The sequence below is a fragment of the Copadichromis virginalis genome, linkage group LG14, assembly GCF_057382275.1.
Source record: "Copadichromis virginalis isolate Kocher_CV1m ecotype Utaka linkage group LG14, C_Virginalis_male_GT1.1, whole genome shotgun sequence".
In the NCBI taxonomy this organism is placed as follows: domain Eukaryota; kingdom Metazoa; phylum Chordata; class Actinopteri; order Cichliformes; family Cichlidae; genus Copadichromis; species Copadichromis virginalis.
The window spans coordinates 19,943,708-19,968,375 of record NC_140631.1 but is presented as its reverse complement, the minus strand read 5'-3'; the positions used below and the strand labels follow the sequence as shown (position 1 = coordinate 19,968,375).

Below are 24,668 nucleotides of genomic sequence, written 5' to 3'. Positions count from 1 at the left end.
CATTTTCCTTCCAGCTCTAGCAGAGAGGTTTGTTTATTCAAATGTCAGGAAATACTGGCCAGTGTGCTTTAGAAGCTCATGAAAGACAAACTGATTCGTTCCACATACCGTAGCTTGTTACCATGGGTTCAGGTGCCGGTAGTCCAACAGCAAAGGCCCCACTCATGAAGCCAAAATTTGTCCCCCCGTGGAACATGTAAAGGTTGATGGACATGTCCAGCTTAAGGATTTCGGTCACCACAGGTATCATTTCTGTCGAGAAAACCAAAATAAGGTTTAATTTAGCTGAAAGTTTCCCATATGACCAATGAGTGAAGCAGGGAATAACAAACAGGACTTTAAGTCACAAAAGGGGAAAACAAATCCACACAGACTCGAATTTAATAAGCTAGAGCGGCTGTTTTAATACCCCTATTGCCCTCAGTGTCACTTTAACTGAAACACAAACCACAAATCCTATTACAGGAAACTATAATTTATTACGGGGCAATGCTCACACCCAAAAAATGGCCTATTTTCTTGCACAAATAAGCTTAATATATTTTGTAATGAACGTGGCTAAGAAGGTAATTAAGAATTTAAATTGAATTTTAGTAGTGTAACTGGACTGAGTTTAATGATTCTAATCAAGAGGCGTTAGCCTTTTTGAATAACAATCGGGCTAGGCGAGCAGTAGAGCTGGACTCGGCTGGTTTCATGGTGGCAGAACTCACTGTGACCAACTGCTGGGTGTGCTGCAGTCTGCAGAGCACTGAACTGTCAAGGACATGAATCCCCCTCTGAATATTTCAGTGTTCATTTCATTGCTGTGACAGTTTCTGCGTGGTGAGGGTTTTTCTTTCTCCCCATTTTCCTTTTCAGAGCATTTTTTTTTGTTAAGATGCGGATGGCTGCTAGGAATGACAAGAGCAAAAAGGAGGCTTGAGGCACTGCAATCTTTTCAAGAAATAAGATGTTTCCAAGAGCACTCAGGATGATGATGCCATAGTGTCTGACTGCCATTAATCTCAACAATTGTGAAATAGGTGCTATCATTTACGTCATGACTGTGCATTAGACTATAAATAACACACACAACAGCAGCATATGGAGCATGCTATACAGCTGATATGTGGGGTACAATTTAGAGTTAAAGAGAGAATTCTTAGATTAAAAGACATGAAGATTTGCTGTTTTATACAACCCTGTTAAACATACATACACATATATACATATACACACATATATACATGTATACACATATATATTTCTGTACATTTGTGTATATATATCAGCAAATAGCTAATATATCAGTCAGGCCTGGGTAAAATATAAATAATAATACAATGTAATGATTTTTTAACCAATATAAACCATTATTTAATTTAAAACAGTACAAAGATAAGATACGAAATGATGAAAATAAGAAACTGCATTGCTTTATGAAACTGTACTGCACAAACTTGTTTATCCCAAAATACATAGGAAAACTCCATTAGTATTTACTTTTTCTGCCACTATATACTTTTGCTCCATTGCAATTTAATCTATTTCTATTTTTTTTTATTCAAGTGCAACAATAAACCATTGTAATATGTACAAGTTACATTTAAATTAAATAAGTGAATTGCTATTTCTATACTTTTCCTGTGTTTGCTATAATTTCACATAAAAGTGTCAGAGATTGCAAATATAAAAAAGATTCCACAGGAATTTTGTCATTTTTGGCAAGGTCTCATTTGAAAAGAGATTTTAATTGCAAAGACAAAGATAAAATCAAAATTAAATAAATAAGTAAATGTCCTTTGCTCTTAAGCAGGCAGATATTGCATGAAACATGCATCACGTTATTTCTCATACAAAATACAAACCAGTATAGCAACACTATGGGAAACCCATGATGATGTCTTCCCACCAACAGAAATGTAGTGCACAACACTTGATCTGTATCAGTGTTTTTGTATCCGTTTATCTTTTGTGAGGCTGCAGGAAATACAGATGGGAACTCCTCCACCTCAGTTCAATAAAAATCAGTGAAGCATATCTTTGAACAATTCTGCAATTAAGAGCATGGTACACAGCCTCTGGTCTGTGATACTTGGCTTACAATCAACCAAGCATTAAAGCTATATAAATCTCTAACAAAGCCATCAAACAAGTAAGAAATGACCATATGCTAAGCTGTATACCCCAGCTGCACTGTGTGGGCTCAGCGCCTTCTTTGAAGAAACATGGCGTTAGACACTGTCTTACACTCAGCCTGAAGAAAGGCTCACACAGCTCCCATGGCAGTGAGTTTGTCCTTACACAGTCTTTCCTCTGGCATAGACACTGTTTTATACTCAGCTAAAAGGTTTGTCTTAAACCTCTCTTACCCTACGGCACTGTGACTCTGTCTTACTCTCAAGACAGCCTGTTTTACTTTCACTGATTTTGTAGTAGCTTGCAGCACCAAACCTGTCTTGCTCTTGCCTCAAATTATCCACCACTATCGACCGTCTGTAAAAAAAAAAAAAGTTTCACCCACAACAAAGAATCCATCTGCAGTAATCCTAACTTACGCTCATTCGAACCCCACACGCTCATCATGGATCCTGAATCTCTATTAAAGAAAACATGTTTTTTACATTTGTAAAAATAAAGCACGTCTTACCTTCAGCAGTGTAAACATGGTGGAGCCCGCCCCAGAGATCAAACCAGCCAGACCAGTACTCCATCACCATTTTAGGTTTCTGAGGCTAGTAAAGAAAACATGTTTTAGTGTAACTACTCAACCAGTAAAGCAACTGATAGTTTGAACCTTTCAAATCCCTTTCATAGAAAACAGTTTCAGTTTGTTTTACCAGGATTGTCTAATTCTTGCAGAGAGCAATGCTAACTAAGTGTGGTGATGAGTCTGATTATATCAGAAAACTCCAAAATCTATCAACATGAATTTAACTAATTTAGTGGCAAGAAAGACTTACTTGTATTTGTTCCAGATACTTGATTTCATCTGGGTCCAGTTTTTGAAAATTGATGGTTTCCAGAGCTGCAAACAAAAAAAAGACACATATTACGTTAAATAAGGCACAATATTAAACCACTCTTCAGAGAGGTATTAGTCATTCAACCATGAATTGGTAGTATCTGAATGAAACTAAATGATCCTTTAGTTGGTAAAGACAGGAAAGGCAGGAAATTGTTCTGATAAAAGACTGTGAACATACAATACTGCGCAAAAGTCTTGAGCTTAGCACTTAGCACTAATTGGAATCACTCAAGCATAAAAAAGGCACCTAACTCAAGGGAGATGTGTATACATGTAACAGAATACTTAGCAAAGAGAACATTTTAAATTGTATCTTTAGGCAATTTGTTACCAGCAGCCTGTTGTAGAAACACATAATTTGTTCCAATTTATTTAGCTGAATCTATGAAAACTGCCAAAGATAACAGTCTGAAAGGCATAAAACAGTATTTCTGCTCTAACAATGTGATTCCCAAAGAACAAACAGCCAAGAATTTGTCATATCTCAGCAAACAATTTTGAGGAAACTGGACAAGTGAATTATCTGCAGCTGTAGATAATCTTAAATCGAGTGTAGCTCCAGCGGTAGAGCACGTCATCCATTAATTAGAAGGTTAGTGGTTTGATCCCTGGCTGCTCCAGTTTGCATGCCAAAGTATTCCTGGATAGAAAGTTAGACAGAAAGCACTTGGGTGTAGCGGGGGAAATAAACGTTTGTATGAATAGGTAAAAGAGGCACGTTGCATAAAGTTCCCCGAGTGCTTGAGTAGAGTAGAAAACTGCTATAGAAGAACCTGTCCATTTAGCAGATTAACAGTATCCTTTAGAAAGTCGTCTCACTTCAAAGCTCATAACCTGCGAGATGCAGCTGACCTCTCAGGGGATCAATCTACTGTTCACCAAAACGTGATCAGAAATGGTCTCAGTGAAAGGGTGACTGTCAAGAAACCATTTGCAAGGATGAGAAACAGGGAGAAAAGGCTGAGCTCTGCCATATTACACGACAACAATTACCCTATCAGTCATGGACAAACCTCCCAAGCTCAACATTATTGAAGCAGTGTGAGATCATCTTGACAGAGAACAGAACAAAAGGCAGCTAACATTCAAAGAAGAGCTTTGAATGTCCTTCAAGAAATCTGGAGAATTATTCCTGAAGACTACTTCAAAAAAGCTTGTTTACAGGAGTCTATGAGTGTCTGTGTTGAAAAAAGAAGGTGGCCACAAACTGAAACTCTGTGTTAGCCTTTATTTTGTATTTCCACTAATGCTTGCACATAGTTTAATAAACTGTTTTTCCCATTTTTCTAACAAAATAGAAAGAAATGAGAGGTAGCTTGAGACTTTTGCACAGTACTTTTGAAAAATTATTAGAAATACATTTAAATACTTTAAGTGATTCTCAGAAGAAGGTTCAATATAACATACCCTGGTGGATGCTGCTTTCTAATTATATGAATACTACACACCGGAATATATCAGTAATACCAAGTATCAATCAAAATGCTTTAGCACTGCAGTAAAAACCAACAGTACATAATGGTTACTAATTAATGTGAATTCAAAAACATTTCTGGTATGACACTAAGATTTGGTTCTGCATTGTAGTTGTGCAACACTGGCGTGCACTTATTTCAGACGTTTTTGCCGTTGTGCATAAAAATGAGACACGCCAGCCAACATATTGTAGAATGTGTGTGTGATTGATTGGCCATTTGTGCATACAGCAGCTTGTTTGTCTGCCAGCCAATCTGACAATACCTCCTTTCACTCCTCCAAGCTTCAGCCCGTCCTTGTTGTCTGAGGTCAGCAGCAGCTCTGTGATACCCCTTGACAATAGCGCCTGTAAAGATCAGAGGGTGGGGGTATTATAGAGGAAACTAAACAAAACCAAAATTATATATTATATTTTTGAATATATATATATATATATATATATATATAGTAAATAAGTACAAACCTATTTATTGATAGTTCTTTATTAACTACCTCCTTACCTCCTTGATGAAGGGCATGTAATTTTCATCTGTAGCATAGGAGCCATATTCATTCTCCACTTGAACTGCTATAATCGGGCCACCCTTGGAGTACTGTGCAGCAATTAGCCATATATTAGGACATACAGTATGACTTGACACAAGTTCTTTCTCGTTCCTATCCTCAGCATAGTTAAAATGGAAAAAAAAAATTGAGATATGAAAGCTTTAGTGTTCAGTGATGCACGGAGCTGATAAAAAAAATAAGGCTGTGAACACAAGATAAGCAACTCAAGAGTGTCTGGTAACCACTGTAAGCCTTGCTAAAACTGTTTACCACGTTCTTAATGGCAGCCGGGCCCTGCACGGCATTTCAGGACGTTGTAATGAAAATATTGATGTAGCGATTGAGGTTATAAAAGTGTCATCATCTTACAATTGTTGTATCACATTGGAGTCATGATTGCTTTTTAAACTGTGTGCTTACTGAATTTAAAAGAAAATCTATTAAATTTGTATGTGACATCTGTTTGTTATTTCTCTTACACCATAGTACTTTGGTGTAAGTCATTTTTCTCAGCCCCCCTCGCAACTGGAACATTAATAAGCATGTTTCACTTATAAAGGTCAGGACCTCTACATTTTCAGTAAACTCATAGAAAACTACCTGATGTGGGACGACTTTCTTTATGACCTCATCAAAAAAGGAGTTGGCTGCATCGGTGAATCCAGAGTAGGTTGTTCTCAGTTTCATCTGGGGATCCCTTAGCAGCCAGCTGAAAAGAAATCACAGCGCAAAGTGTTGTGATGCGATTTCACTTTACGATTTTAAAGACAGCTGCACCAAGCTGACCTAAGAATGGCTACCGTCAAGCAGAGGAAGTCATGCTTTAGTGCATTTTTCTGTCCCTCTCGCTCAGATTTGACAATTATCAAATAATTACCTCAACCTCACATTCCCAAAAGGAAAATACTGCTCTAAAAATACTACCTTATTCCTGCCAGCAATTATCTGATTATCTGTCTGAATCTATCGTGATTACAGAAGTAAATCAATTCATCTTTCAGGGAGATGTGCCTGTCAGATTTAATTATGGCTGTCGCCAATATATCTCTAAAAGTCTGCTGGTAGTCCTCAGTGACTTTCATTCGAGTAACAGCAGTGGCAAACTTACATGGCGTACTGCATATTGCTGTTTATTCTTAATAAGCCTATGTGAGGCCCTGTTGTATTGCAGGTGCAAACCTGTAAGGTGGGTCTTACAAACAAACAAAACAAAACAAAATAAACAAAAAAAAAATATTTCCAGAAGAAATCAAGCAATTTTTGTCCTTGCACACTTAAAAAAAACTCAGATGACTTAATAATGAGGCAGTTCTTATATTTACTAAACAAATTTTGCCCTCTGCAAAGGAACCACTTGATAATAGAAGTTATAAAGTACTGTGCAAGAGTTTGTTTTGTTGGGAAAATGAAAAATGGCTGCAGCATTTAATTTAAACATCTACAAACATAAAAGGAAAGTCTTCAGGAGTAGTTCTTCATGCTTCTTGAAGGACATCCAAAACACTTATTTAGATGTTCTAGATGTTGTTCTGTTCTCTGTTAAGATATTGAGGTCTGGGCTACAGGGAAGGCCAATCCATGACTGACAGCGACTATGTGTTTGTTCATCAAGTTATGCTTTTACTGGATCAACAGTGTGTTTGAGATCATTTTCATGCTAACAAATGAAGCTGCAGGCAACCAGATACTGTCCAGATGGTGTTACACAGTGGATGAAAATCTGACAGTACTTTTCTCCGTGCATAATTTCATTCATTTGTGTCAAGATCTCCAACACTACTACTGGAAGAATGCAGCTTTACACCATGACAGAGCCTCCACTGTGTTTTGCAGATGACTGCTGACACTCACTGTTGCACCTCTCTCCCAACCTCCTTCATACATATTGATAACATTTTAACCAAAAATGTCATACTTGCATTCATCAATCCATCAGACCTGTTTGCCGACTGATTTTCAGTCCAGTTCTTGAGCAATTTGGCTAGCCTCGGTTTTTTCTCTACATTTCCCTTCCTAACGAATGGCTTCCTGTCAGCAACTGTTCCACTGAGACCATTTCTAATGAGGCTAATAGTTCTTTGAAATCACCTGTAAAACAACTCACAATGAAATACTATTCCATGCCTGTGAAAGTGCCTAAAAATACAATTTAAAATTGGTTCTTTGGTAAATTCTTTGTTATGAGTAAACACAACACTAGTCCATCAATTGAGCTATGGGCATTTTTACGCTTGAATCATTGAACTGAATCATTTAAACAAGCAGAAAAACTAAACAAAAAACATTCCTCTGAAAATGGTCAGGTACAAGAACTGCAGTGAAAATTAGTGAATGTCAATCTAAAACAATTCTCAACGCTCTTCTAAAAGTCTGGAGAACTATTGTTTAAGATCATTTTAAATATTACGAGGAAGTCTGCTTCCTTGGAGGCAAAATATAAAGAAATGATTTTGCACAGCACTGTAATCAAGTTAAACTGCTTAGCAATCTACTAGCTGTTTTACGCATCAGATTCCAGAGTAACTAATGCTTTAAGGCACTTACAAATTATGTATAAATATACAGTAACACTTGATTGCATATCTAAAATCTTTACCTGGGTAGTCCCCCTAAGTCCCACTCAGCACAGATGTAAGGCCCTGGTCGCAGAATCACCCAGAGGCCCAAGCTGGCTGAAAGACGTAGGTAGGCTCTAAGGAACGGATGTAAAATGAGCTGTCAGTGGGGGCCATTTATTATGAATAAAAGTCAATAAAGTATTTAAATGAATAATATATTTTCTCACTGTAAAATATTTTTCTTAACCTTCATCGTGTACTTTGAAAACAAAAAACAGATTTAACAGGTCAATGACATTATAATTAATAACTCAATCACTGACAGACAAAGTTCACTAATTGATTTAAAACATTTCTTATAACCTCAAATCACTCAAGGCTGGCAAACTCAAGTCTTTAGCAATATAACAGTGCCATCTGCAGGCGATCTTCTGAATTCCCTGAAAGCCTTCCCCTGCCTTCAGTCCTTACTCTAAATCTAGCTGATCCTCAAACTTGAAGACCCCCCGCTCTGGCTCGTGCAGGTTCCAAGGAACATATCTGAAAAAAGAAATTAAACTTTTTTAAATGCATACGTGTGCATTATTATGTGCATTATTTCAGCCGCAAACTCCTTACAGAAGTATGGGCAATGAATTTTCCGCTATGTGTTCAGACAGTCTTGAGTTGTAGTAGCTTACGTAGTCAGAGTATTAAGGCCACAGGCCTTCATCTTCAGCAGCCGGTCCTCCCAGTAAGCTCTTGGGACACGGAAGTAATGAATGGAGCCTCCCAAGATGAGGAAAGGTTTTCTCTCCAGAGTGAACTGAGAAGAGTTGGCTCTCAGGCCCTCCACACGGTTCATTCTTCTTGTTTCAGGGTGGTTCCTAAGAGGCAAAACTTTGAGACTGTGAAAGAACTCGCTGAACAAGAAAAGGAAAACTGCTAATATTTAAAATCTGTTGCAAGTTCGCGGAAATCTCCCTTACTGAAGCGCAGAGGTAATAGGTAGCTTGTATATCTTATCGTGGTGAGCATAAAAGGAAAGCCACACCTTTAGGGGTCAATGGTTAGTGTAAGCACTATATTGAAATACTGAGATTGTCTTTTGTCAGCTTGCAATAAAATGCTTATGGCTGATTATCTTGAGTTTGATTTTGAGTTCTGATCACTACTAGATTCACGAACCAGTTCTCTCATGTTTTACTGCGTCACCCTTGTTTTTACACTATTTAAAACCTATATTAATTTAAAAAATAGTACAACGGCAACATTGTATTATGTTTGGGTGGGAGGAGGGGAGGGTTGCATCAGTGTTACATCATCATAATTTCTTTTAGTAATTTAGTAAATGTCTGCAAACATTTAGTTTTTGCAGGTCTTGAAGGTCTTGGTTACTATATAACTTCAGCTGCTTCAGAGCTAATTTGTTATACTTTTAAATTCGTTATATTTTTAATGTGTTTAGTGGATATTTCCCCGCAGAATCATGCTGCTGTAATACGGCCAAAATGTCAAATACAAAATTATACAAAATTCCTCCATTTGAACAAAAGCAAAACAGAAATGATTCTACTTGGGCAACCCAAACGCATTAGACGGGTAAGACAGCACCACTGGACTCTTAGCCTCTTCCTGTCATCTGGTTGCAATGAACCTTGGTGTGATTCTTGACTGTGCATTAACATTTGATAAACTAATTAGCTGTTTTGTTAAGACATGCTTCGTTCAATCAGGTGAAGGCCTACCTCGCGCCACCTGACTTTGATTGTGTAATTTACCAGTTTATTACCTCTTGTCTCGATTATTGTAACTCTTTATATGTTGGCTCTAATCTTATTTCGTCATCTTCAAGTCGTTCAAAATGTAATGTGATGACATTACACCTGTACTGGTGTCCTTTACACGGGCGTGCAGTCCCTTTCAGGATCCAGTTTAAAATTTTATACTTGTTTTTAAGCGTCTCAGTGGTTTGATGCCTTTACTTAACATAACTTTTAAAACCCTAACAGAGCACTGAGGTCTAGAACCATCTGCTCTAGGACATTTCTAGATCCAGGCTTAAAAGCAGAGGCTACATAAATAAACTTTGACTTGACTTGACAAAATGTGGCATTGTCCTCGTGGAGGCTTTCCCAAACGAATATGTTGATTTGAATGGCAGATTATCACTTGGTTACCGGTGCCTTTGCAAGTGTGCAGGTTACCTATGGTTTGTGTAAGATTGTGAAAGCTTGTTTTTAAACTGGTTTCAAACAAGTTGGACAGTACCTCTTCTTTTTTATTGCAGAGGAAAGTGTCTATGTCATCTAAAAAGAATTTAAACAGTCAGCACATGTTTTCACCTCAGTCCATCTGAATTGAGCTCTGGCCCAGAGGACATCTTAAGGTTTCTGGAGGTGTTTTTGTTCATGTTTATCTTCCATTTGCACATGCAATGATAAACAGTGTTTCTCTGTTTCTGAGTTAAGTTTTTTATGCAGTGTTGCCTGAATGCCCAGAGATCACGTCCATTCAGCACTGGTTATCTGCATTTCCTCTTACATGTAGCTATTTCTCCTTATTGTGTTTAATCTTTTAGTGATGCTCAGATGATGAAATCCCCGCATGCTCGTATTGGAAATCTAGACGGACAAATGCTATTCTTCAGTTATTAAACTATTTTCTCTCATAACCTTTCAGAGAGTGGTGAACTTAGCCTCTCTGTGATGTTCTTATCGTCACTTTTCATACCTACTATTTCTACTGGCCTGTTGCAGGGTTATCTAAGCAGCAGTTACATGCCTAATTTACATTTTACATAGCATCCCAACCTTACTGAAAAAAGCTGAATATATTTCAGCTGAATAACATCACACAAGTTTTACCTTATCCGGTTTTTTTTCCACATACTACAGTCTAAGAATAATAATTTTAATGTAAATCTCCAGCGTTTTGTTTTGTTTTGTTTTTTTAATTCTCCAGGACTAGGCTTGAGTATAAAATGTGTGTGGGAAAAGTGGGCCAGTGAAAGACAAGTAGCTGTTACGTAGACACGTAGAGTCTAACAGGTGAGCCAGATACGCGTTCACAGGTGCCCTGGTCAGTCGCTGTGTAGCTGAGTTGAATACGGACCAGTAGCTCCAAGCACGATTCGTGGAGCTTAACAATCACAAACTGTAAACATTTCACGTATCAGTGTGCGAGATGTCTTCACGCACATAACTCTTAGTAAAAGTTAGTGACCGGTAAAAACAGCGCTGTATCAGTGTTTGCCTTACCTTGTAAAGCGATACATAATTATTCCCGCGGCAGCGACGCAAAGTAGAAGAAAATATCGTTGCTTCAAGGATAGACGAAGACCAATCACTGAGCTTTCCATTGGTATCAACAATACATTAATGACAGCACGCTGAACCTTATTGTGTTAACGCCTATTAAAAGCCATATTTCCACAATTTAGTCTTCCGAGTCTCCTTCCAGCATGGAGCCTGACAGACGAGTCTTCTCAACTAAGGATATTGCTAGCTTAACGTAGTTTCGTGAAACCTGTGAAGAATTGAATGATACCGCCAGCATTCGTACTTCCGGAATTAATTATTAAAAACTAATGAATTCGCTATGGGTAATTCAAGTATTTTTTCTGATCGCGCTACAAAATAAAGCTTCTTATTCCCATGAGAAGCGAGCGTCCGAGTCCGAAAAGTCCAATGAAATAGTGATGGGTCGGTCGCGAACGAAATGGCTCTTAGAGCCGGATCTGTGAAGTGAACGTTGCGAGCCGTGGGGTTTTATTTTTCTTTCTCCTGCCCTCTCTTTCACTTTTTTTGCTTCACGCTGCAAGTCACCCTTGTGTTTGCACTGAGCAGAGACGGCAAACAGAGCCTTGCGTTTGCGTCCCTCCCCCCTGAGCTGAGGGGGCGGGTGGTAGTTACACTTGCAACAGCAGTAGCACACAACAAGAGCAGGAGGGAGAGGGAAAAAAAGGCAGCCGGGAGCAACAACAAGAGACAACACCGTCACACTGGAAAGGTACAGTAAAGAAAATGAGTAACACCAAGAAAAGAAGCAAAGTCTGGAACCATTTCAGTCTTATTGACAACACAAAGGCAGAGTGTAGAGTCTGCAAGAAAAGGATATAATATAGAGCCGGCTCCAAAAACAACATGCACAGGCACCTAAGAAATGTCCACCCATCAGTGCAATGGGAAGATAAAACGCAGTCAGTTGAGTGTGACATTAATATTTCTCAGTGACAACCTTTCCCTTAATTAAAGATCTGGGCGTTCTTCCCCCCCATATTCTATTGTGTTGTGGTTTGCAGTGTTTTGTGTTGTTTCACTTTAAATTTGTTTAAAAGGAAAAAGCTGAAAATTTAACTACTTAAAAGTTTAAATGTATGAAATGTAAATAGTTGTTTTTTGTATTTTATAATTTATTTATTACAGTTTATGTGGAGTGAATAAATAAAAGTATGTCTAAAGTGGCCACTAGAGACAAAGCACATACAAAACTCCAAAACACAACACAAGTGCTCCAGGATGCTAGGGGCCGTGTTGAGCTTTTGTTACCTAGTGGCTACACAAGCCAGCAAGTACTAACAATCGGATTGGGTGTGTGGTAGCAACAGGTAAATTAATTTTTCTTTAATTATTTGAATATATATAAAAAAAAAAACACCCAGCACGCCCCTGCGGGCGGTTTATCCTTCAAGCTCGGGTCCTCTACCAGAGGCCTGGGAGCTTGAGGGTCCTGCACAGTATCTTAGCTGTTCCCAGGACTGCGCTCTTCTGGACAGAGATCTCCGATGTTATTCCCGGGATCTGCTGGAGCCACTTGCCTAGCTTGGGAGTCACCGCACCTAGTGCTCCGATTACCACGGGGACCACCATTACCTTCACCCTCCACATCCTCTCGAGCTCTTCTCTGAGCCCTTGGTATTTCTCCAGCTTCTCGTGTTCCTTCTTCCTGATATTGCTGTCATTCGGAACCGCTACATCGATCACTACGGCCGTCTTCTTCTGTTTGTCTACCACCACCAGAGGTGGGACCAAGTCATTGTTTTGCAAGTCTCAAGTAAGTCTCAAGTCTTTATCCTCAAGTCTCAAGTCAAGTCTCAAGTAATGTCAGGCAAGTCAGAGTCGAGTCTCAAGTCACTGGTGTAAAAGTCCGAGTCAAGTCACAAGTCTGAAACTTTGAATTTCAAGTCCTTTCGAGTCTTTAAAAAAAAAAAAACACGAAAAAATAATGTTGCAGTTATATGCTAAATGTAAATATTAGACCATGTAATTTTAAAATCTGTGTTTTTCTCAACACATGACAAAATAGTGAACTTAGAAAATATACACAAATTGTGAAATTGCACCTCTTTAAAATGCAGCTCAATTAAACCTAGCTCCAAGAATAATTTTCACCGACAGTTCTGAGATAAGCTGCATGTTATTCTTGGATGCGGTTGTAGGACCAGCTTTAAAATCGCATGACAAAAATATCATACACATTAAAAAAAACTGCATCACCAACGTAGCCTGGACAACATTTGCTAGTTAGATGAAGTCAGCTATCTCATCGTAGCATATTTATTAGGGGTGCAACGATACACAAAATTCACGGTTCGGTTCGATACTTTGGTGTCACGGTTCGATATTTTTTCGATACAAAAAAAATGTTCATGCCTTTTTAATTTGTCATTTATTAAAATTATAAATATATATTTTAACTCAAAAGTACAGTTTTTAAATTTAACCCTAACCCTTGTGCGTGTTTTTTATTTTGACAGCGAATGCGCACCTGCGGACCACTTATGTGCACCCCTGGTTATTTAGCTCGTCATATTGCAGCCACAGAAATTCTTTTGTCCATGAAACCATAAAGCTGCACTTTCTTTTTGCCTTATAGTCTGATTTGTCATAACTTCTCCGTTTTGTGGTAAGCTTTTCTTTGGCTGTCACTTCTTCACCCTGACCTGTCTTATTTGGCTCAGCAGAACTAAAATATATATACTGCTGCTTTTACACACACACTCACATGACGGTCAGCGATTCTCTGCGCGATCAACCTCTCACATGTTTAAGCTGCGGGAGATTTCACTTGTCATGTTTGCATAGTAAGCTAACGATTAATAAGACGATGTCAGAGGAATTGGTGCGCAAATTATCATCACTCACAGATCAGTGCTGTCGCTCTCTATACACAGTTCGCACGATTGCAAAGTGAAAGCAAAAAAACAAGCGCAAATTCAAACGCGACTTCAATATGTCACATATTGACAGTGGCTCACCGATGCCAATGACATAATTACCCAGCTACATTTCTGAAAGAATGCAAAAGCATTGACATATATTTTTCCTTCCTACAATAGCCCGACGGGCAGGGAAGAGATAGATTTTGGTAGCCCGACTGAAAAAAATCGCTAGCTCCGGGACGTCGGGCTAGCGATATTGCGAGCCCTGTATCTGATTGAGGAATCACTCATCTTTGGAAAAGAGAGTTTATTACAGAGAAATGGCTCTTTCCAAAATAAAAGCTATACTATCCGCTTCTTCTGGGCTATATTCTCAGCAGCATAAGGAGAATCATGTGCTAACAGCTGTCTAAATGACTCGGCTAAAGTTAGTAGCATGCTTGTTGTTTTGGTCTTTGCACTAGGATGATGTCGGAGTAAATGTGCAGTCATATGTGTTCCCACTAGTGCTTTCAGGTTAATCTCGTTGAAATGACCTTAACGCCACAACACTGCAAATCTCCGTTAACGAGCTACCGCCGATCGCCCCGTGTGTGGGGCTAGACGGCCAACACGTTAACGAGCTAACTGCGCTAACACACTAGTTCCCACCCATGTAATTGAGCATTGCATGGCACATCCAACATACTGTTTTACTTTAGTCCATGACTCGCTTACCTTCAGGGTCATACGTCACATGAAAACCAAAATAATTCCAAACGCCAGATCTGAATGAGGGTGGGGGAGGTCCATGTGTCTTGCTAGCTTGCCCTGCACGCTTCCTTCTGACTATGCTGTCTGTGTTGAGCGCTCAGTGGATCTGCGCTCGACAGTGCAGCCTAGGCGGAGTAGTCGAACGCAGATTCACTGAGCGCTCAACACAGACAGCATCATCGGAAGGAAAGTTGATAAAATAAATTACAAATGTTGTATTGTTCGATACATATGCGTACCGAACCGAAAGCACTGTATCGAACGGTTCAATATCGATACGAATATCGTTGCACCCCTAATATTTATATGCATATTTATAATCATACGCTTCTTGGAGTGAGCGCATACACTCATGAAGTTTAGTAACTTCAGGTCACTGCAACAAGCCCAGGTACAGTTTACCGACGGATGGGTACAGGACCTTGAAATGCACCGTGTAGAATGAAAGACCATCGTACGTATCATAAGTTTACCAGTCTCACAAATTGTCGTCATAAATACACATTCCTTAACCGTTTATTAATAGGACCTTTGAGCTCAACGGTAATTAATTAGTAGTGGAAATAATTTCTGGTAGCATCACAGAAATGTAGCAGTGACAATAATACTGTATGCTGTAATCGTACTGGGCAATTAGTGATACAAAAAACCTGTTTTATCCTTTGAAGAAAAGTATGTTTTTGTCAATGTACCATAATAACAGAAGCGAAACGCAATATTGTGTCAGGACAATTCACTATTTATGCACAATAAATAAAGAAGCATAGCGCGACAATTTCTGTTCAGCGCCAGACTTGCTTGTAACCTATATCACTAATTATGTTGTGAAAATGACGTATTAACTACTAAAAAACACTGACCTTCGTGTAAATGCTTGGAGCAGACTAACCTGTGAGCTGGAGTGTTCTGGGACGTTATATTTGATCTTTGAATGGCTGAAATCCAGGCCATCCGTCGCGTCTTTGTTACTTCGGAAACATGGCTTGAACAATTTCTCTTCAACGACGTAATCCGATAACAACCGATCTCTTTACTCGTCGGCTACATATATATATATATATATATATATATATATATATATATACATATATATATACATATATATATACATATATATATATATATATGTGTGTGTGTGTGTGTCCCTATTCTGGTATTTTAAAGAGTACTTAGCGTAAATATTAAGCAACCTAACTAATAGGGTTCCAACTCCCAGCAACAACAAAAATAAATAAATAAAAAATAGGGAACCACCCCTCACGCGCCACCTCATGATGCTTAATCGACGTAATCAACCTTAATTTGATGCAGTGTGAAAAAAAATGCACAGAAATACTAAATAGATTCAACATCTTTCTTCAACAAAATTGCAGACTGCACAGATGGTACCTTCCCAAAGGAAAAAGTACTATAGCTTACTAGGGTATATATATTAGACTTAATAGTCACTATATACAGTAATTGACTTCTATTCGTTTTACATCAAATTAAAACTTTGGGTGTCAGATAATTATTTATTAAAAGCTAGACATTTTAAATGAGAATAAGAAAGAAAAGTATGTCTTTGTGCCCCCTTTTCCCAGTTAATGCCCTATCGGCCCCCCTGGCTAAACTTTGCTAGATCCGCCCCTGCACAGTTACCAGCGTCAGCTACTTAGAAAACGATCCTGGTGTAGAAAGCAATATTAAATAAATTCTAACAACAGCTTATCAAGCTTAAACGTGCTGCTGTTGTTCAGCCGCTGGTTTCCTCTTTCTGGTGCAAAGTGGGCCAAAAACAAACAAGAAAGACGGACTCGCTACAGAAAAGCCGATCAGCTGATCATTTAAGCAGTTTCACGATTGAAGTAGCAGCCGGAGAGCAAGAGGCAGTCGCTTGTTAAGCTTAACGTGGGAATGCTTTACAAACATTCAGAGATGGACTTACACACTTGCTTTACTTCTCTCGGGGATAACTTTGTCGGAGATGAAATGCCAGGTTGCTAGCGAAGCTCCAAATGCTATCCAGACCACCGACAGGTCCGGCATGCCACAGCCGCTCTATCACGTGATGCATACTGCTCCGACGTGCTAACGTTCTGAGGTGAGTTACGGCATGTTGCAAGTTTTGTGAGGTGCTTTCGTGATATTTAATGGATCGGATTACATTTTTTATTTTTCTCCGATATCCGATCCAGTAATTTAGGTCAGTATCGGACCGATACCGATACGTAATATCGGATCGGTCCATCTCTAATTTATATATAAACATATATATAAAGAAAACCACTTTTTTTACATTACTAATTCCTTTTGTGCATAATTTTATATTGTTGTCCATAATTAGTTAATTAAAGCAACAAAACAACCTGAAGATCCAGTTGGGAGCCAAAAGAACCGACTCTTTTTAGTGAGCCGAAGGAGCCGGTTCTCTAAAAAGATCCGGAAATCCCATCACTACAATGAAACGCGACAACTACGGTAGATACTTAGGGACCACCAAAAAGTTCACCTGCTCATTGAAAACGGAGAGCACTCTAAATTCTTGTAAATAATTTATTGAATGACAGATTTTTTTAAAATGGGATCTACAGACAGACCCTTGTCTTTTTAGTGGCTGACTTTGTCTTGTGTGTTATTTTAATGAATAAATAAATAAAAATCCATGTTATTGGCAGGAAAGCAATCAATCCAGAATGCTATTTAATGAGGTGTAATAAATATGTGTAAACCTGATTAAACAGGCAAATAAGGGGGAAAGGGAATGTTCCCGAATTTTTACATTTTTTTCATTATTGCTTTGTTTGGTGAAGATACATTTGAAGCTATAGAAATTACAACAGCAGCTAACTTTATTGATTGACACAATGCTATAAAATTACTTTACATTAGAATAACAAAACAAAACATAATTTTGCTTTTTAGGATATACACACCAGCAGTAAGCCCAGCTGTTAGCGTTACAGTTTTTCAGGTGCCACTTTCAGGGCTGCTAAAGATCCAAGAGTCTTTCCAGCTGGTGTCTTGCAATGGCCTGTGTGCTCAGGGTTGAGGGAACAGCCACCTGTCACCCTTTGGTCTCTTTCACAGTTTGAATGGCCTGATTCCACCTTGTGTGCACTGGGATGTGGCCTCGCCATAGCTGCCCTTGCAGAAGCACACAAAACCACTTCTCCTGTCCATATGGTTAGAGAGGTACTTCCACTCTTTAAGAATGTGTGATGGTGCTGGCGGGTGTAATCAAATGCCTAGAAAATACTTCAGAATATGTCAATCAGCCATTAAACTCCTACTCCTATGTTCCTGTTTGTGCGCTTATAAAAAGGTAAATAATTGTGAACAGCCCCTAACCTCATAATGCAAATTTTCATTCACAGGGAGCTTCTTGTTCTTTTCTTGTTACAAGCACCGTGGATGAACCAGAAGTCTCAACAAAGGTACTCCACCTGCCTTCGCTGGTCATACTTTAAGTTATGTTTGTAACCGCAATTACACTGAACAGTTGAACTGATTGAACAATTAGTTGTTCAATAAAGTTGAACCTTTAGCATTTCCTACCAAGTACACTTTGTTAATGTGACGTTGTTCCGTTTGCCCTCTAAACCGAGAAAAACAAAACATGTAAAAACTGAGCAAAGAAATATGAAGAGACCAACATTACTGTGTACAGTGTGATTTCTGTTTTCTGTAAGGCAGTGCTTCACTGACAAAGACTAAGGGGTAGCGAGAGAGTGAGAGAGAGAGAACTATTATATTTTTGTTCTAAAACAACAATAGTTTCCCTTATCCACAGTGTTTGAGGCCTCCCAGCACCATCCACCCCTTCCACGAATGCACTCTGGTAAGCTCAGCTTCAAGCCACAGCACTGACAGTGTTTTTGATGTAGCTGGCAGTTTCAACTTTCATGTTAAGTCTTGGTAAGGTTTTCCATTTACTCTACCTAAAATGTATGCGTTATTTGTGCAGTCTGCAGGTACTACAATGTTTTAAATGCATCATTTGTTACTGTAATGTCATGCTAAAATGTTTCAAATGCTTTGACACAGCTTAAAAACACCATAATCCAGCATGCAATACCTGCTTTAAAAAAATGAACTTTTTTCTGTTAGATTATATGTTAGTGATTTTTTTCCCCCTCAGACATCACCTTGATGTGAGAAGAATGAGTCGTTTAGAGGGACTGAAGGCCAACTCGTCTCAGTTTACTCTAGAAGGAGAGCCTTTCCGCATCCTGGGAGGCTCTGTCCATTACTTCCGTGTCCCCAGAGCCTACTGGGAGGACAGGCTGCTGAAGATGAAGGCCTGTGGTCTCAATACACTCACAACGTACGTTCCCAGTGCACATTCTGTACGCCTTAAATCACAAGTATCTGTTCTTTTGGTGAAGTAAGCCAAATAGAAACCAGTTTAGGGTCTATGTGGAAGGCCTGTTGAACATTTCTCCTCCTTATACACTGTACTATTGCTGATGATACAAAGAATATATTCTTTGCTGCTTTATTTTTCAGATATGTGCCATGGAACCTCCATGAGCCTGAGAGGGGAACATTTAATTTTCAGGATCAGCTGGACCTTAAGTAAGTTTCCCACCTAAATGTGTTACTTTTTTTTTTTTTTTTAAGACATACAAAGTATTTATTTCTGAAAAGAGCATGAAGCATCTGTGCCTGTCTCAGGGCCTATGTCAGTTTGGCAGCACAGCTGGGTCTCTGGGTTATACTGCGTCCTGGACCTTACATCTGCGCTGAATGGGACTTGGGCGGGTTGCCTAGGTAGTATCATCTTCCCATCAATTTGAAGCTGTTCCATAAATACGCAGTATACCACACCGTGTCTTCTCTCTTGTTCCTCTTTTTTTTCTCTAGCTGGTTGCTACAAGATGAAGAGATGCAGTTGAGGACAACTTATCCTGGATTCGTAAATGCTGTCAACTTGTACTTTGACAAGCTCATCTCAGTTATCAAGCCTCTGATGGTAAGTCCAGGTGGCTGTTTTCTCACTACATTTTAAGCCAAAAGAATAACTAGAGTTTTCTCTGTTTGGTTTTGTTTTTTAGTTTGAAGGAGGCGGCCCGATCATTGCAGTCCAGGTTGAGAATGAATACGGCTCATTTGCAAAAGATGACAAATATATGCCATTTATAAAGAATGTGTGTATTATTGCCAATTTTAATCATTAAAATGGTTTGTGACATTGCAGCATGATGGATTCCTGCACCCTTCGTTGTCTTTTTTGCTGTAGTGTCTCCAGTCCAGAGGGATCAAAGAGCTTCTGATGACTTCAGACAACTGGGAAGGCTTAAGATGTGGAGGGGTGGAAGGAGGTAATAACACTGATAAACCTTGAGCTAAAGAAAGATACAAACAATCGTTGTCTGTGTCCTTTGTTCGCTTTTTACTTTATGGTTTTGTCTTTGTTATTGGATCGTGTTTGAGAATGTGACATCTTGCTTATTTCAGCTCTAAAAACAATAAACCTTCAGAGACTCTCATTTGGAGCCATCCAACATTTGGCTGACATACAGGTAAGTGATGGTCAACGATGATCTGCGATTGTCATGACAGGTTGACATTTCAATCTGAAAGACATTTAAGTCAACTGAGAAATACTTTGGGGATTTTTATTATGAATTGATGGTAATGTTTTATTCAGCCTGTGACAGTGAGGAGCAAGATAGAGCCTACTTAATACACGTGTTCTGTTGTGTAGCCCCAGAAACCTCTAATGGTAATGGAGTACTGGTCTGGATGGTTTGATGTCTGGGGAGAACATCATCACGTGTTCCACGCCGAGGGTTTGCAAATTTTTTTTTTAAGTCACACAATTTTTCCAAGCATATGTTCATTTTATGACAAGATTCAAAGTGACAAGTGTTTATTTATTTGAAATGTTTAGGCAGATTGTAAATATGCACTTTAAAACTCCATATATTGCTGCTTGTTGGTCTTTGTGTGTTATGTCGTCACACACTGCTACAGTGGAAAATCTGTGCTGCCCTTTATGACAGACATGCTGGCTGTGGTGTCCGAGATCTTGGATCGAGGCGTTTCCATTAATCTGTACATGTTTCATGGCGGAACCAGCTTTGGCTTCATGAACGGCGCAATGGACTTTGGCGCCTACAAATCTCAGGTCACCAGTTACGGTAGGGTGGGATTAACCTTAGACCCCAGAGCCCAGAGATCAAAGCACAAAGAAGTGTTTTACATGTTTGAGGGATATCTTTTCCAGCAGTGACACATTACAACAGTCCTTGCAGCCATTCACTGGCTACCTGTTAGTTTTAGAATTGAGTTTAAGATTTTTATTGCTGATTTTTAAAGCCCTACACGACCTGGTCCCTTCATTTATATTGTATTTATTTTTCACTTTTTACTTTTCCTATTTTTTGCCCCTGGTATTCTTTAATATTACTGCATATTATTCTCGCTTTGTTTTGAAAAGTGCTGCATAAATGCAAGCACTCTTACAAGAAAACTTTTACTTCTTGATTGTAAATAAGAACTACTTCAAACAGAGCAAAATAACTTTGGGAGAAATTTATCTGAAGTGGACTTTTTTGTTTTAATTTGACCCCTGTTAAATCTGTTAACGTGGAAGGGGCATGGTTTATGTACTATAATACAGCTTGTTAGCTGTGGTTTAAATCAATGCAGAAAACACAGACAACATAACGGCTCTCCAAAAATAAAACCAAAATTTTGCTCGTTTAAATGTTTAATATCTTTTCATTTTAAAAAGTCAGCGGTCTCAATGGTTTCTTGGCAGATTATGATGCTCCCCTATCTGAAGCTGGGGACTGCACTCCAAAATATCACCACCTGAGGAATTTATTCAGCCAGTACCACTGTAAGTTCTTCTTAAGGATCCATATTTATTTTAATTTATGAAAAACAATGTAAATCTACTAAAATGTCTAACTCAGGCATGACTGAATGTTTTTGCGAACTCACAGCTGAGCCTCTTCCTGGAGTGCCCTCTTCTCCGGAAAGGAAAGCTTACAGCCCTGCTTTTATCCAGCAACACCTGTCACTGTGGGACATCTTGCAATTCAGCGACAAGGTGAGCTGCAGATGGCAAGCGCCCATCTGGTAGAGTTGATAGTATAACTGACAAAACTAGATCAGAGCAGATAAATATGGGGTCCCTGGTGGAAGGAGAGCAAACATGGTACAATGAGTATCAAACAGACATGACGCTGCTGTTATCAGCATGTGTGTCTTTGTGCAGCAATCTGGCAACTTGCTGCTTATATGCTTAAGACAGATGTCTCACAACTTGCAGTTAGGTTTGACCTTACTTCTCCTTTAGCTATGTTTCTTCCCCTTTCTGAATGTGATTCAGGTAGTCTTTCATGAGCACTTGTGAAAGCTTACATTAAGAAACTGTAATTTTCAAGCCACAACACTACTCCTGTTTTTTCCCCATGTGTTGTGATGCAGCAAGAGATCTGATCAAATTGCATTATGTTTCAAATTCTTAAATTTTTCTTAATGTTTTACCATTTACTTGATTTTACCTCCCATTTCTCCAGCCGCACAAGTCAGACAAGCCAGTGAACATGGAGAATCTCCCTGTGAACAATAACAATGGTCAGTCATATGGTTATACACTGTATGAAACCACTATCACTGGTGGAGGCGCCCTAAACTCCAGGAACAACATTAGAGACAGAGCAGTGGTAAGAGCATACCAGTGATAAAGTAACCACAGATCCAAAATACAGCATAATTATACACTGCCTGTGTGACTTTTCAATCTTTTCCAGGTTTTTGTGAACAGGGAGTGTGTTGGTTGTTTGGACTATAAGACTCATGAGGTTGCACTCCCTGATGGAAAGGTGCTGATCATTTTTTCTGTATCTACTCTGAAATTTACAAAGTGATACTTAAATTAAGGATTAGGGTTAATATGCTTAATCATCCCATTTTACCCCCAAATTTGTCTTTGGAGTGAAGTTACAAAACACAATAGTGCCATTAGTTAATTGGGCCGTAAACTCTCTTTGCACACTATGATTTACTCCCACAGTCCATAGACGTGTGTGTTAGGACTTGGAATATTCATAGACTCAAAGAAAATTGTACATAGTCATCTTTTATTTATACTCAACATTTAAAGCACTAATTTTTTGTATATCAAAGGGGGAGAGGACATTAAGCTTCCTTGTGGAGAACTGTGGAAGAGTGAATTATGGGAAAGCTCTGGATGAACAGCGCAAAGGTATTCCACATGTTGCTGTGTGTTTTTTACATAGCTATATCAAAGTGACTGCTTCAGTCTTTTGACAAAATGTCATTCAGAAAGTTTTACAATTTAAATTCAGCAAATTTTCATACTGATAATAATACTTCTGCTGTCAGATTGCATAGCTGCATGGACTTTCAGGCCAGGGCACATATTTTTTAAGCTTAAGTCCTAAAAGATGTTCTATGCTTACTGCTTTATTTTTATTTATTTTTTTTGCCTTTGTTTTGTATGAAGAAAAAGTAAATAAAATCCAGAGTAAGTATCTGGTTAGACATCCACATTTGTGGATAGTGCTAGTAAAATAAAAGTATTCATTTCCTAATGAGGTTGGAAGGACACACGTTTTTTTTCCTGCATGCACTATTAAACCTATCAGTTGCAATCAAGACTAGTTATTTTTTACATGTGTATATATATATATATATAAGTCATTTAAAGTAACGTATAAACGACATAACTGTAAGGAATATTCAGTTTATAATTCAAATTACAGGTATTGTGGGAGACATTGTGTTGAACAACACCCCACTGAGAGGATTTTCCATCTCCTGCTTTGATATGAAGCCCAGCTTTATAAAAAGGTCTGTTATCTGGATTAAAACGTCTTTCTTGCCAAAATCGTACAGTGTTTAGAATGGCAGGTTTCTAAGTGTACCTTTTCATTGTCTATGTTAAAGGGAAGATTCAATCAAAAATTGCTCGAGTCTCCTTGTATAGATTCAATGTGCACTTTGATAACAGTATGTGTTTTGTGGCTCTTGTTTTAGATTAACAAATTCAGGCCAATGGAAAACTGACTTCAAGTCACATTGTATCCCCGGGTTTTTCCAGGCCAGGCTCTGTGTCGATGGCCCTCCCAAAGACACCTTTGTCAGCCTTCGTGTGAGTATAACAGTTTGTGTGGAAAACATTAACTAACCAGCAAGTAAGCTAGAGGGTTTTTTCTTTAAAAAAAAACAATACATGCTGTATTGGCTGGCTGGCTAGTTTCTGTTTGTTGATAGTGTATTTATCCACAGAGTTGGGGTAAAGGCATTATATTTGTCAATGGGCAGAACCTTGGACGTTATTGGTTTATTGGCCCCCAGCATTTCCTTTATCTCCCAGCACCTTGGCTTAGAAGTGGAGAGAATGAGGTACCTGTGTAATATCAAAAGATGGAACATGAATTATAAGTGTAACTTGTAACTAAAGAACCTTAGTTAATTTATGTTTATTTTTCTGCTCTCTTTCAGATTATTGTCTTTGAGGAACAACGGGTGCATGATAAACTACTGTTTGCTGAAAATCCTGATTATGGAAAGGTTATCGATGTGTACAAACTTCCTTTCTGCACACTGCTGTGAACATGCTGTAAAACAACAAACTAACTTTAACACATACACACAGACAAAGACAACCATGCGCTTTCATTAAAAGACTGATAGATTCATTATGTTAATACTGTCTAGCCTATAAAATCTATTGTAAATATTTTCATTCAAATTATAAAATCTTGCATTTTGTTTTGTTTCCTTTACTATGCAATCTGCTGATTTCACTCGACTTATTATTTAACATGCATCTTGCTCTCACTACAAATAATGCAGTTTGAACCCATTTTACACATCTTGAACCTTTGACTGTGTAAAGTCCCTGATTTGACCAGAGCAGGAGTGTCAAACTCATTTCATGTTGTGGCTCATGCAGCACACTTGGATCTTAAATGGGCTGGATCAGTGAAAATCCCCTTTCTGTCGTTGTATAGAAGTTTAACTACACATTTAAAATCCCCGAGAAGTGCAATTTCAACAGTATGTCTCAGCTTTTCGACATGATACATTATAGCCGATGAAAGAAATCTGTTAACACAAATAATTAAATGGCTAAAATTATACTTTTTTGCCTTTTCACTGTGAACCCGTTGTAAAAATTGAATTCTATAGCAGAGAATTAAAAAAAAAAGAAAAACAA

At 38.5% G+C, this 24,668-nt stretch overlaps 2 protein-coding genes across 4 annotated transcripts in view; one reads left to right on the top strand and one right to left on the bottom strand.

The window, feature by feature from the left end:
- The window catches only part of LOC146693845 (beta-galactosidase-1-like protein 2), a 24,680-nt gene extending 10,104 nt beyond the window's left edge, over window positions 1–14,576 (bottom strand). Inside the window, exons 1-10 of one of the 2 annotated variants that reach the window (XM_085429795.1) lie at window positions 14,450–14,576; window positions 8,271–8,456; window positions 8,062–8,130; window positions 7,629–7,724; window positions 5,633–5,741; window positions 4,987–5,079; window positions 4,751–4,832; window positions 2,946–3,010; window positions 2,633–2,717; window positions 109–252 (exon numbers count right to left, since the gene is read on the bottom strand). In XM_085429795.1, coding sequence (XP_085285921.1) covers window positions 109–252; window positions 2,633–2,717; window positions 2,946–3,010; window positions 4,751–4,832; window positions 4,987–5,079; window positions 5,633–5,741; window positions 7,629–7,724; window positions 8,062–8,130; window positions 8,271–8,434 — 907 coding nt within the window. In that variant the 5' untranslated portion in view covers window positions 8,435–8,456; window positions 14,450–14,576. Of the gene's footprint in view, window positions 1–108; window positions 253–2,632; window positions 2,718–2,945; window positions 3,011–4,750; window positions 4,833–4,986; window positions 5,080–5,632; window positions 5,742–7,628; window positions 7,725–8,061; window positions 8,131–8,270; window positions 8,457–10,829; window positions 11,417–14,449 lie in introns of those variants that run through there. The other variant, XM_085429794.1, reaches the window with a different exon arrangement.
- LOC146693844 (beta-galactosidase-1-like protein 2) lies at window positions 11,520–24,668 on the top strand. 2 transcript variants are annotated; one of them, XM_085429796.1, is made up of 22 exons: window positions 11,520–11,580; window positions 17,555–17,659; window positions 17,842–17,901; window positions 18,258–18,305; window positions 18,606–18,791; window positions 18,974–19,042; window positions 19,142–19,237; window positions 19,331–19,439; window positions 19,522–19,614; window positions 19,707–19,788; window positions 19,925–19,989; window positions 20,175–20,259; window positions 20,473–20,610; window positions 21,234–21,314; window positions 21,421–21,527; window positions 22,000–22,146; window positions 22,234–22,305; window positions 22,610–22,688; window positions 23,209–23,296; window positions 23,483–23,597; window positions 23,735–23,851; window positions 23,951–24,668. In XM_085429796.1, exons 5-22 carry the CDS (start codon window positions 18,628–18,630, stop codon window positions 24,059–24,061), a joined length of 1,818 nt encoding a protein of 605 aa, XP_085285922.1. In that variant the 5' UTR covers window positions 11,520–11,580; window positions 17,555–17,659; window positions 17,842–17,901; window positions 18,258–18,305; window positions 18,606–18,627; the 3' UTR covers window positions 24,062–24,668. The 2 variants fall into 2 exon arrangements, with proteins under 2 accessions (XP_085285922.1, XP_085285923.1); XM_085429797.1 differs by lacking the exons at window positions 11,520–11,580; window positions 17,555–17,659; window positions 17,842–17,901; window positions 18,258–18,305 and adding an exon at window positions 18,322–18,382.

Coding starts and splice junctions, on each gene's coding strand:
- LOC146693844 (XM_085429796.1), top strand. CDS start 18,628: ATGAGTCGTTTAGAGGGACTGAAGGCCAACTCGTCTCAGTTTACTCTA. Junction 19,615..19,706: donor ATATGCCATTTATAAAGAAT/GTGTGTATTATT, acceptor TTTTTGCTGTAG/TGTCTCCAGTCCAGAGGGAT. Junction 19,990..20,174: donor AACATTTGGCTGACATACAG/GTAAGTGATGGT, acceptor TCTGTTGTGTAG/CCCCAGAAACCTCTAATGGT.